This window comes from Merops nubicus, unplaced genomic scaffold (assembly GCF_000691845.1).
Source record: "Merops nubicus isolate BGI_N331 unplaced genomic scaffold, ASM69184v1 scaffold8038, whole genome shotgun sequence".
NCBI lineage: Eukaryota > Metazoa > Chordata > Aves > Coraciiformes > Meropidae > Merops > Merops nubicus.
In genome coordinates this window covers 1-13600 of record NW_008627685.1, presented here as the reverse complement: position 1 = coordinate 13600, position 13600 = coordinate 1, and the positions used below count along the sequence as shown (strand labels likewise).

Here is a 13600-nt window from a genome sequence, read left to right as displayed (position 1 = left end):
TTTTTTTTTTTTAAACTCATTGAACTACTTTCCTAAATAACTCCCAGCTGCAGTTAATTCTGCAAGTTAATTATTTCTACATCATTTCAGTAGAGCATTACTCAAGCACAGTTTGGTGCAGACCTGTTGAAATCAGGTCAGTGAAGTCAACAGCAGGGCTATTAGCAGGGAAGGAGTTACTGGGAGCACACTGGCCATCTGAAGAACTCAGGCTCTGATCTGCCCTCAGTGACCTTAGATGAGCAGCTCGTGCGGTTGGTGTGTCTTTGATAGGAGCTCTTCAGTGCAAAAGATGTTTTTGTTGGGAGCATCTCACAATGAGGCCCATTCCCTGCTAGGAACTGAAAATACCCTTCAAACAGAGGCCTGTAGCTAAGAACAGCCACTGCCCAGGGCTTTAACAAAAGCAATAACTGAAACCACAGAGGTTGTGCAAAGGAGGGCATGCTCTAGCATGGGAAGAGGGTAGGCAGCATAATCTCACAATGAAGGACAGGAAGAAACCAAACTAATGGGACTGACATATATCCAGAATGCCCAGTGGTGGCTCGTACCCCTTCCTTGTACTGCTTTTTTATTAAAAATACATTTTTATGACAAGCGTCAGGATTTTTATATGGGCTTCCATGTTTCAGCAGTCTATTTTAGGCAAGAGAGAGCAGTAGAATTCAGTGAGAGCATTTAGGACAGAAAATGCAAGTTCATTGTGCAGGGGATTGCATTGTTTTTCTGAAGAGGACACCTAGTGGGAGAAATAGCTGATATTGGTGTCAGTGAACAGGAGCCTCAAGAAGCTTAACATGATGGTCAGTTGCTAAAATTATTCCACAGATTCTTTCTCTGTATTAAAATGGGAAAAATAAAAATACCTCTTAGATGAAACGACAGGTGTGTCACTGAAGCAAGCCTCTGGTTTCTGTGTACCAGAAGGAAAAAGGAAAACCCCATAATTATAAACATCAGAACAGGCAACAGGTGTGTCACTGAAGCAAGCCTCTGGTTTCTCATGTGTACCAGAAGGAAAAAGGAAAACTCCATAATTATAAACATTAGAACAGCAAATTAAGATAAACCTCACTTCAGTAGCCTCAGAGTCCTCCCTGAGATTGCTTAGGGGCCATTGCACAGAAGCAGGAAGCTTGAAGAGCTTCTGGAAATGCAGAGAGGTAGGAATCAAGTGTCACTGAAGCAAGCCTCTGGTTTCTCATGTGTACCAGAAGGAAAAAGGAAAACTCCATAATTATAAACATTAGAACAGCAAATTAAGATAAACCTCACTTCAGTAGCCTCAGAGTCCTCCCTGAGATTGCTTAGGGGCCATTGCACAGAAGCAGGAAGCTTGAAGAGCTTCTGGAAATGCAGAGAGGTAGGAATCAAGGACCTGTTTGGTGCATTTCACATCCAAACATGGAAATGATTAAGAAATTGGAGAGTTTCAAAATAGTAAGAAGTAGGGAGCGGGAATGTACTGAGATGAGCAGTAGTGCTTCCTGATGGTGCTGACTGCCATGATCTAGATGAAGTGCATTAGTGCATTGCATTCAGTTCCAGTTTTTATAGATAACCATAGTACGGAAGAACCTTTATTAACCATCTCCTTAAAGAGGAATGAGCAACAAGCATTAGGCTTTTCTTTTTCCTTCTAAAAAAATACTTAGAGGAAGCTTTCATGGCTGTTACCTGTGTAGCTAGTGCATATACAGACAGCAGGCATCAGCCTCGTCAGCCTTCTGTGATCAGATTTGGAATCAAATGTAGTCTGTGGTGTCTGCAGGCACAACTTCCTTTGACCTCAAGCAGTCGAGTTACTGCCATACCACTCACTTCCTTCCCATGTGTCTTCCTTTGTTGCCTGCAGGCTCCCAGCAGGAGCATTACTGACAGGACAGCAGTGTGTGGGGCAGTCCTGACAGCACATGTGCTCAGTGTAACCCGTTAAAGGTTCCCAAGCAAACCAACAGGTGCCATGAGTTGTGAAAAGTTTCTGTGGCTGACCAGAGCCATGCCCTCTGCCAGGCTCCTTCCAGTTTTAGCCAGTTCCACTACACTGGCTCTTTTGTCTCCAGAAGTGCTTCATGATAAGGCAGTTTCACAGAAGTAAAACACTACAGCCTAATTCTGGTCTTAGTTAGCTGGCGTGCTTCATTGTTTAAAGTAAGGCTGGAACAATGCTCCCAAACTGTAAGCAGGCTAAGAATACAGCCTTATGTTTACATGTCAGTCATTTATCTGGTAACACAGAATACTTTTTTTATAGTTTCTCACCCAAAGAACAACTATTCCTCAAGAACACCATGTAGTTCAGTGCTGTCTTCAATGAACTCACGTGCAACAACTGGCAAGCAAAACACCCGAAAGTCCTCTAGTAACGCCAGGAACTCTGATAATAAAACAGCCAATGCTAAAATACAAAGTCACCTTTCTTCCAGTCCTACAGAATCTTCTTCCCAAGGAACTGTGACAAATAAGCAGGTAAGCAACCAGTTCTGAACTAAATTATTTTTAAAATCTCAGAAAAATATGCAGCATTGAAAGTTGCTAATACAAAATCAAATATTGGTTTGCAGTCCATATATTTAATTAGTAATGTTTGAAAATATGCATGTGTGTATTTTCCAGCTTCATTTTCACGGTAGTGTGAACATAGAAGGTGGAGGTACCAGAAATGCCATACCAGCAAAGACCACTCTCTGGTGTGCAGAAGTGACTCCTGGCAGTTAATATACTGAAAAAGAGCCTTCCATAATAGCTAAATGTGTTCTGTGCTACGACAGAGAAACATTTATTCCTTGTCCTTGACGAATGATCAGTTCATGTGCTGTTGAAGCATGATTATTAGATAGATTTTGAAAGTGGAATCCTGACAGGTTTAAAAGCATGTTATTTCAGAAGCCATGTCATGGAGCTTAGTGTTGTGCTATATTGGTAGCTACTTAGTTATAAAAACATCTTAGAATGTTCTTGTACTACTGTACTTAGGTAAAGCTGCCACTGAAGTTGGTCTGAATTTTGTCCCAGGAGATTTTAGGCTCAAGTAGGTGCCTGAAGGGAAACACAGGAGCGCTACATAATGCCAGTGCATGTATGGAATCAGCTGCCCTGGCAGTTATGCAAAGCATTCAGCCACTTCCCACTGAGGACCAAAGCTTCCTCTGAGCAAAGTATCCCAATGGGCATCCTTCCCACCATGTGGATTCTTAGCTTGCCTTTAACTCACGTGTGAATTTCTGTTCTTCTGCAGTCTTACTGTAGTATTTTCACAGTACTTTACTAGGAAATAATTTTTCTGAATTTGGAAGAAATCAGTCAGTATCAAGTTCCTGAGCATTTCTTAAATGCTGCTGTTGACACGTCTAATTTAATTTCATCCCCTTTTCTGTATCCACTTAAATCATGGCAGACTTCAATTTGGCATCAGTGGAGAACCTGCCGTGTAGATTTCGAGGCTGTTCAGATGCAGCATGTTACTCAGTTCAGTTTTTAAGAGTTGATTCAGCAACAATCAAAATTCTACAGTGTTTTCTTTCTGAAAATTTTATTCTGCAATTTTTGCTAATTGTGATTGCTGTATTTCTTGTCCTGTTGGAACCATTCAGATAACCTAACAGGTATCCAATGTTCTTTCTGGGTAGAACGGGCCTTCTAGCCAGAGACGAAGATTCAACCCGCAGCACCAGAATGTCCGGCTCAACGGGTCCCTTAAATCACAAGGTGCCAGTAACGAGGCAGATCAAAATAATGCAAAGAGTGGTTCCAGGTCTGAACACAGAAGACAGCAGCATAACAGCTTCAGACCTAAAAATAAAGGCGCTATGAAAAACCAAGAGCAGTCCACAGCTGCCAGGACCGCAGAGAACCTGGGCCAGGCGGAGAAGAGCCGGCGGAGGCAGCCCGCGGCGCACAGCACGGAGCGCAGGCCGCTGCCTGCCGGTGTGGGCAGGGCCTCCCAGTGCAACCTGTGTCCTGCCAGGATGGAGGGCTCTGCTGAGGCCACTGTGCTCTCAGTGCCAGCTGTGACTTTGGTGGCTTGAGCGTCACGGTGACGGCAGGCAGAGAAATTCAATCTCTTCGTTTTATTTTCGTGCTCAAGATGCTTGTTGGTGAAGAAGATAACTCGGAACATAGTCATTTTAAATCTGTTGCTGCTTAAAAGTTGTTGGTATCTTTACTACTTGCTAATTATGAAAATTAATTCATACTTTCAAGGCTCTGCCTAATACGTTCACAGTTAATTTGTCATGACCGTACAGAATCTTACCAAAGCAGCATTTACTTCTTAGAAAAATGAAATCTAGATTGGAAAAATAAATTTATAATTCAATTCATAATAGCAAAAACCTGTTGTAGATATGTGGTTATACGAGTCAACATTAGTGTTTTTTAGAGCAGCCTGTGTTAGAAGGATCCCAGGAAGTCTGTATGCTGTGGTCTGCAATGAAATCAGATAATCTTGTAGAATTTTTCAGCAAATCTCTATACACCTCTTTCTTTCTGTGTGTGTATACACGTACATGCATGCACATTGTATACACAGTATTGCTATATACAAGAACATTTGAAAAAGCAGTACATTTGATTTTAGTTTATTATTCCATAATCTGAGATCTTGTATAAATTGTATTGAATGTATTACATATTGGTATTTTTCATTGACAAACTATTTTTATGAGGCTGAATTAAAATGCTTGTTTCTTAAGTTTGGAATGTGTATAGTCATGGCTATTCAGACACACAGCCTTATTCTCCATCCTGATCAGCCACTTTTTTCTATGATTAGTTGGATTTATTTTTTTTTTTGCATATGAAAAGTTGCAGGTGTTCTAGACTTGAATCCAAATTATTTTTCTATATTTTTTCTGTAGGAACCATCTGTCCATAACAAGAGCTATGACTAAGAAATTTGTTAGAGCAACATGCAGCACAATGTGGAGGTACATATTTGAGCAGATACTACGTCCTTCTGACTTTTTTATTAAAATAAAAATTTTAGTCTTAATGTTCTGATTCTGTATCTCAGAAAACCTGTTTCTTCAAAAAAAAAAAAATTAAAGTCTTCTTTCTACAATATTCTGGTGTTTGCTGCATTGCAGTGCCTATGTGATCTTATTCAAATTTATTGCCGTAATTGAGCAGTTATCAGTGGGAGGCTTTCAGCTGACTTTGGATTGGACTAGGCTTTTGCTTTTAGCTAGATTCTAATGCCACAAGTGCATGGAACAACCTTTCCATGACAGCCACCACCACCTGGGCATACTTTGAACTAGTGGCCTAAGTGTCAGAATCAGAAAAGTGTAAAAGTTCAGTGAGACCTCCCTGCCTCCTGAGGTCAGTAAGAGCAGGACATTTGAGTATCTTTAAAAGTTTCTTCTTAGATTACTGTTTGCTATTGCTTTTTGCCAGTTTCCTCTGCCTGATTTCTATTAGTTGACTGCACACTTCCCGAGTATTGACTGGTTTACTTCTCTGTGGCCTTTTGAAATATAATCTAAAAGTGTAAAGTGAGAAGCATTCCTTATGGGTGATTTTGATTATTCTTATTTCTCTTTATACCTTTCCACATGTGAATATTGGTAAAACCTCAGTCTCAAGAAATAATCACTTATTCATCTGGAAGGGTGGTGAAAGAAAAATAAACATGCATAAGTGAACACTGGCTTTCTTAGTATTGCAAGCACTGCTTCTATCCTAGTTACCTATCACACTTCTAAGCTGAATGTTTTGAGTAATGGAATTTCTGAAATGCCAGAGTCTGTTGTGGACTCTCATCAGATAGGTAGATTTTCAACATTTATCTGCTGCCTTACAGTTTGACCTGTAACCTCGCTGTGAGAGATATAATTGTCATTTCCATGTAGATACTACACAGGCATCTTACTATATTGATATAAGATGATATATATCTCTTCTTGTGACCTCCTAAAAAAAAAAAAAAGTAGTAACTTATCTATAATGACTTTTACTCCTTCCTTATAGCTTCGTTGCTTGACAGGATTATTGCAAGTTGTTCTATTCTGTAAGTCAGCTTCTCGTAAGCAGGCTCCTGCACATGAATAAAATCTGTGAGATAAGTCATAACTTAGCATAATAGGACCACCTTATGGTCTTCAGTTCCAGCTCCCCTTTGATGTGCTGGAGGCTCAGTATTGTGACAGGCCCAGGACTAGCAGGTGAGACAGCATTTCTCTTCAAGCTGTGATGCACACACATTTGGTTTGGCTGGGGAATGGGCTGGCTCAGGAACGCTGCAGTCTTAGCACACTGCCCAGGTGTGGTTCAGCATTGCAGTACAGGGGTTAGCTACATTACATGGCTGTGCTCTGCAGTGTAGCTGTGTCAGAACACTATCTGCATCTCTTGTGTCTCTGTATGCTTGGAATTGCGTCTGCCGATTTCTAGGGGTGTTTTACTGGTCACAATACTTGTTGGTAATCAAAAGCTCTTGGGCCCAGTTTCAACAGAACTTTTGTTTTCTAATTACAGAGCTAGCTATGTATGATACTTGTTTTAATCTAAGGGATTTGTACAGGGGTTAGTGAGGGAATTAAGGGCAGGACACCACCAGACCTCTTTTTTTAAAAAGCGCCCTCAATTTGCAAAGCAAATACAGCTGTTTGGCATCACTCAGACACAAACATGGAATTCCCACTGCACTTTGTATACTCTTTCAAAGTGGAAACACACCTTAAAGGGCAGTATTTTCAAGCAGGCTGGGTCTGTTTATTGTCTGTGTAAGATTAAAGTCAGGGTAAGCGCAGAACTCGGCAAAATAAAGGACCAAATAGCAGCTGGAAAACTAAAGAGGTAATGTAACACAGCCAAGCTATTTGGAAAACATCCATTATTTAGGTGTTTGGGAAAAAAGCTTAAAAAAAAATCAATGTGTTTGAAAAGTTACCCTCAAAGAGAAACTTAATAATTCTGGAAGGGAAACACTGATCTTGAAGCAGCTTCCTGGACCCTTTTGTTGCAGAGGAACATCTGGTCTGAGCTGGAATGGATGGCAGTTACCTGGGAGTCTGTTTCCCCATGTAGTGACTGGGCTGCATCAAGATTTTATTAATCAGCTGCATCCTTCCTGTTCATATACTTGTGACTATGGCAGAGGCACCGTGGGATCCATATATCTCAGGTTCCAGTACCACTGCCTATCACACCCTTGAGGGTGTAACAGAAATTTGAGACAATACAGCTATTTTATTACAGCAAACTAATAAAACAAACTGTGCTAAAATGTTCACATATGGTGTACCAGAGACTAGAATGAGTGAAAAGATAGGAAAGGGGCAACTCTGAAAAGGGCCAAATCCTTAATGTAGACTCTGGGCACACTACACAGTTGATCACGTGACCCCATGAATTGGCAAAGTAATTTTCAGCCGAGCGTGATCAGTTCTGGTATAAACGGCCAGATGCTTTTGGCAAGAAGAAAATTCTTTTATACCCACAAAGCTCAGAAAGAATAAAGGTCTGAACATGCGGCTTTACCTGTTTCTGCTGCTTAACATCTTTTATAAAAGCTGTTGCTCAAAATTAATGCCTATTATTGTGGAGCTTTACTGCCACAGAGTATTTACAGAGTTTTACTTCAAACCGTGCTTTGGTCTGTATCTGCAGCTAAGGGACAGATGGCTTCAATCCCAAGCTTTTGATGGCAAAACTGGCCTCTTGTTTTTATCAAGTGAGAATTTGTCCTTCATGCCTCAGGAAGAACGAAGCAGGTGAGATCTGCTAACTCTCTGAGATAATGTTAGTATTTCTTTTTAGCCATGGTAAGATTTGAACTACGTTATTATCTAACCAGTTCGGTGTAAGCCATTTTAAAAGAGCACTTCTCTGCTCTGGAAGAATTGGTAAGGAAATAACTGAAAAAGTTTGGGGGCAAGAAAAAAAAGCGGTAGCTTGTGTATTTTCATGGCTCTTCAGCTAAAAACAAGCCTGATGACAACTCTCCCTGAGGATCAGTGGTAACATGTGCCTATCACATGAAATAATGTCTGCTTGCTTACATCAAGTACAAATGAGTTCTTCATACCCTGAAGCACGCAGATAGAATTACATCTACTGGAATCACTTCTTGGTAATAATAGACCCTCTGCATCACAAGCACATGTGTAATCACAGAGGAGTCATTTTCTAGAAATTTAACTTGGAATCATATTTTTCTGCGTCCTTAACCCGTATGATGCCATATCATTGGTTTGGGAAGACAGTAGGGTGGAAATGAGAACTAAACAACTAGAAAAATTACAGCATTTTGGAGAAAAATTAATGCATCAAATTACACTGGTGACACATTTGTAAGCTTTTCAACTTCTTGGTAATAATAGACCCTCTGCATCACAAGCACATGTGTAATCACAGAGGAGTCATTTTCTAGAAATTTAACTTGGAATCATATTTTTCTGCGTCCTTAACCCGTATGATGCCATATCATTGGTTTGGGAAGACAGTAGGGTGGAAATGAGAACTAAACTAGAAAAATTACAGCATTTCTGAGAAAAATTAATGCATCAGACTACACTGGTGACACATTTGTCAGCTTTTCAAGTGCAGCCATTAGATACTGGTAATTATTAGATGGCTAAATAGGAGAAACTTTCTGAACATGGTCATTTCTGAACGTGTGCTCTTCTGTAATGAATGATTGGTTTACTTTGAATCTTTGTAAAATTTTCTCACACTACTTGACAGTGCATCTAATCCATCTGTAAAACTGTAGCTCACCTATAGTAGTTTTCCCAGTCAAGCCACCCAATATGCACATACAGTGTACCAGAGTTGATCAGTGCAAATGTACCAGCTGCTGCCTCCTTAGGTAACCTAGAGAAGTGAAATGTTAAGAAAATTGCAGACTTCCAGGAAACTTGGGAACATACAGACTTGAGGAAATTTCAGCCTGCAGGAAATTCAGACTTGCAGATTTTTTTTGGTGGTGCCCAGTAGTAGGACGAGGAATAATGGGTATAAGCTAGAATATAGGAAGTTCCACCTCAGCATGAGGAGAAACTTCTGTACTGTGAGGGTGACAGAGCACTGGAACAGGCTGCCCAGAGAGGTTGTGGAGTCTCCTTCTCTGTATGTGTTCCTCTGTGGCCTGCCCTAGTTTTGGTTTCAACTCAGCTACTGAGTAATAGCTCCAGATATAGTGGATGGTTTTTCCAGCTTCTCTAGAAGTACTGTTTTCCAGGGACCAGTAATGTGGTAAATCTAGTTAAGCCTTTAGAAACGTAACACTGATTAAATGTATCATTCTTTTTACCAAGTAAGGATTTAATAGCAAATGCTTTGTAAAGTAGAAAGGAAAATGTTGCTTTTTTTTTTTTCTTTATTTGTATAAGAGGGTCTAAATAGGTAAAAATGAATATTCATGACAGAATAGACATTCATAAAAGGATAGTTACAGATTTAATGGTGTAAAATCTATTCTTCTAAATCTCAATCATTTATTCAGAGGGAAAACACAGTAGGAGAACAGATATCTGACAGTGTCCAAATACTCTTGGAATAAATATTAATGTTCCCAGCCTAAATTTAGGAAAATAAGCACCTCAGTCATAAAGATGATGAACATCAAAAGCTTTATATTAATCACGGTTTAAAAGGTACATGAAATCAGACACTCTGCTGTGGGACCAAAAGAAAGACAAATTGCTTTTAGGTGCTCAGGAGTACAGCTCTACCACTAACTTTCAAACCCTGTCATACATTAATAGTGTAGTAGGGATGTACACGTCCTTTAAAGAATTAAAACCATTTCCCTTCATCTCCAGTTCTTTTCAGTGTTAAATTTCTTTCAGCTGTCTTAGAGGACTGTGAAATACAATTCCATTAATCATAACCAACTTTATGAATATTTCTGGAACTTTTTCTGGACAGGGATACATTCATCATCCTAAATTAGGAAGTAATTTTAAATTGTTGAGACATTTTAAAAATCTCAAGTAAAATGTAATGAGAACTTACAGTAACTGCATGCCAGCTACCTTCTGTGGACTCTCAAATTCCTGTACTCCATGCTTAGTTTTTATCTTTTGATTGTTTGTTTGTTTAATGTGACCATTGTATGAGCCAGCTGTTTTCAAAGCTGGAAATAATCTGATTCCTTCCAGATTTATTGTACAATAATGCTATATTATGCTACATGTAATAATATTTGTTATTATAGTGCTCATTCTCTCCTCATGGTGCTTTCTTGTGTCTGCCAGCTGTCTTACCTTTGTAAATGCTTTTACTATGAATTTCTGCTCCTAGCTCCTTACTAATTGCATCAGTCCCATCAGCCTTTGTGGCATACATGCCAATAATTTTACTTTCAGAGCTTGCTCCAGAAGTCTTGAGATAGTGCAGGACTCAAACTGTAAGCTTGGTACAAACAAAATCATAAGAATCACAGAAATCTAACAAAGCCTGTGAAAAAAGATAAACCACAAAATTACAGATTATTAATAAGAATACAATATTTTTTTAGTTGAGTAAGCTTTCATGTTTAAGTTTTCTGAGCCGTACTAGTGAGCTCTTTTAAGTAAATCAAGGATGTAGTTTACCTAGAATAACATCTGCAGTATTTCCTATCTGATGTTAACAAAGAATAGTGTAAAACTAGGAGAAATTCATGGAAAGGCAACAGAAATACTGAAAAGCATGGCAAATTCCTAATACAAAGAGCAACTGAGAGGCCTGGAAATGTTTTATGCTTTTCAAAAAAAAATTAATAAGGGAGAATATGAAATACATGAAGTAGCTTACTAAGAGAACATGATGACTGTCAGGACTAACACAGCTATACCTAGTAATATGAGTTAATTTCCAATCAGTTAATCAGAATTAGCTTTTAAGTGACCATACTCTTAAAATCCCAAGGTCTGAATATTTTAATGCTGTGTTCATTTTCTTTTCTCCTTTCTTGTTCTAAAAAAAATGGCAAAGTACATTTTATCTCTCAAGTTTTAGGATTAATTTTTAAAACTAAAAAAAAAACCAAACCCAAGGATCTTGAAGGAATCAAATCTAATCTCTAGTAAAATTTGAAGCCAAATAGGGAACTAAACAATGTGATACCTACCATGCAAGTTTTACAGCAGACTTGCATGTAAAACAGAGTCAAATTTAAACTGTTGCTATACTGAAATGATGGGAAAACCTGATGTCCTTAACTACTATGACTGCATAACCAACTCTAGGATTTCTTAAACTAAAACTCTGAATTTACTAGTGATTTAACATGGTGATTAAAAAGTGCTAACTTGCATATACTGTAATTTTACTATCTGCTGCTAATGAATGGTGTGGATTAGAGTACATTTTTTGAAAAAATAAGAAATGTCAAGACCCTCCTAAGCTCTGTATTTGACCTTAAAGAATATATCTCCATTTTACTAGCCAAGTGGTCAGACGGGCCGTATGGATAAGAGATGCCAAAATAATCTGCTTCCTCCTGCAGTGCAATTCAGATTTGTTCATCTTCAGGAATCTAAACTTTTTCATTAAGATAATCCAAAAGATATTTAAACAGGCTTCCATCTCGATCCATTAGACATGCTCCTGAAAAAAAAAATTTTTCAAATACTTCTTTCAGCAAGCATAAACAGACTTGTCACATTCTACCAAATCACCAAGTAAAGCCTTTATAAAACTTCTGTACTAGTTTTATTTACTTAGGAGGATTAAGTCTATTTTCTCTATTATTTAAAAACTGTTGTTTTGTTTCCCTGGAATATCTGTTATTTGAAGATAAAATTCTTAGTGCAGTAAACATTTCCATGACATTTCAGTGAAATCACTGATCTGCAGAGGACCATGCCAACATACAACCTCAGCTCTGCTGCACTCAAAATGCTAAAATCTAATTCTAACTACAGATACAGCTTTTCTCTTGCTGTTGCAAAGATTTATTTCAATTTTGGATCTAGGCTATTTGAAAGAGTTAAAAATAGCCTGATCTCCAAAATACATCTAGTCTAACCTTTCCTGAATATTGCTGAAGTTTTACAGTATTTTTTTTGTTTCTTTTTCTCTCCTTTGCCTGCTGGGCTTACAGAAAATGACCACGCCATACGCACAGCTGTGTACAACAGGCTCTTCACTGCAGCTGAAAGATGGTAGCAAAGCCCTGCCTGTAAAAATGTTAAACATTTCAGATATTTTAAACAGCCAGAATTGTACAACAAGGAATTACTATTCTCCATCCATCGTATCTTTAAACTAGACAGACTTTGGCAGGATTTCCAAGTCACAAACAAGTGTGAAATTTGACCCATGAATAGTTTTATTCAAGCTTTCATATCAAGCCATGGTGGTGAAAAATGCAATCTTTACTGAGTAATGAAGCATTCTGAAACAAAGGTTAGACCCAAATCTCTTTACGTAATGAACAGAGACAGTGAGCTGCCTCTGGAGAATATAGAGATTCATAAACAGGATGCAAGTTAAATGCCAAACTCTGACAACTTCCATTTTATCTGTTTTCATATTCATGCTGAAAAAGTGCATTCCAACACCACAGTTTGGACTGGAACAAGGCAGGGGTAAGCACTGTCAAACATGTATGTTTGCAAACATAAGGAGTCTTGTGGAATTCAGATTAGTTACTCTTCAGTATAAAGTCATGCACGCATAGTTGTCTTATGTCCTGGAATTAAAGAAGCCAAGTGATGCTCAGCAGATTGGGAAAAGAGATATACTCTAAAATGCATAATTATATATAAAAGCATGTCTTTGCCACAAAGCTCCCTCATCAGAATGTCATGTTCACTGCTTGAACATCTTTGCCTGATTCATCCACTTCTAGAGGAAACCATCCACTAAACACAGAAGCTAGCATTGAATCCTTAAAGCAGCATAAAGGCTCACGCCTGGCTACGTATAAACATCCTCACACATTAAGTTCTAGAATACCCTGGACATCTTCAGTCTTGCCCTCTTCCACTGCGTTCACAAAGATTATGTTAATTACAGGTTATTCAAATCTGGCACAGATATAAACATACATAAATCTAATGTCCATTAAGATTGAACATACTATATGCAAGAACTAAGCATTAGCTCAGCTCTTTTGTTTGTTGCATGCATATACATCAGTTTTGACACAGTTCTGGAGACGTGTTAGTGCCAATAGACAAATATTTTACACCTTTACAATAAAAAACTATGGCATTTTACTTTCCTAGGAGAAGCAACAGAAGTTACTCTCGAGATAAATGTGTAAGCAGCACATGGTCAGTAAGCACAAGGAGAGCACTGGAAGGACATTCTGAGAAATCTTGCTTTGAGTATAGTTTACAGCACTAAAAATGCAGCAATTTTGTACTAGTAACACCTTGGCTTCTCTAAAATCCCATCTTTAATTGGGGCTGCTTTAACTAGTTGTTGAGCTGTCGGGCCGTTAATGCCACATTGCCAATACACTTAGTTGTGCTCACCTTGAGGTCCCTACAGGAGGACGGCCCTGTCTGGACAGGGTTAAAAATGGCAGAAGCGGGAAAAAAATCTTCAAAATGTGTTTTGTTTTTTCTTAGAGGCCGTCCTTTGAAGGGTACTAACTCCCACTGCGCGCCCTTAGCCCGGGCACCTGCTACTCCTTCCCCACGAGGAGCTGCTACAC

The 13600-nt window shown here is 38.8% G+C and overlaps 2 protein-coding genes across 4 annotated transcripts in view; one reads left to right on the top strand and one right to left on the bottom strand.

Annotated features, from left to right (window-relative positions):
* The window catches only part of SPATS2L (spermatogenesis associated, serine-rich 2-like), a 41629-nt gene extending 37598 nt beyond the window's left edge, over positions 1–4031 (top strand). For all 3 annotated transcript variants that reach the window (XM_008946409.1, XM_008946410.1, XM_008946408.1), the window contains 2 exons: positions 2258–2472; positions 3633–4031. In XM_008946409.1, the coding sequence (XP_008944657.1) occupies positions 2258–2472; positions 3633–4031 (614 nt within the window). The remainder of the gene's footprint in view (positions 1–2257; positions 2473–3632) is intronic.
* Positions 4032–8720: 4689 nt separating this feature from the next.
* Positions 8721–12924, bottom strand: KCTD18 (potassium channel tetramerization domain containing 18; the record flags this gene model as incomplete). The annotated part of the gene is given in 5 exon segments (XM_008946411.1): positions 8721–8820; positions 9099–9165; positions 10215–10407; positions 11330–11541; positions 12769–12924. Coding segments are annotated over 5 exon segments (728 nt in total), but the record flags the coding sequence as incomplete, so codon positions are not given.
* Between the last annotated feature and the right edge of the window lie 676 nt (positions 12925–13600).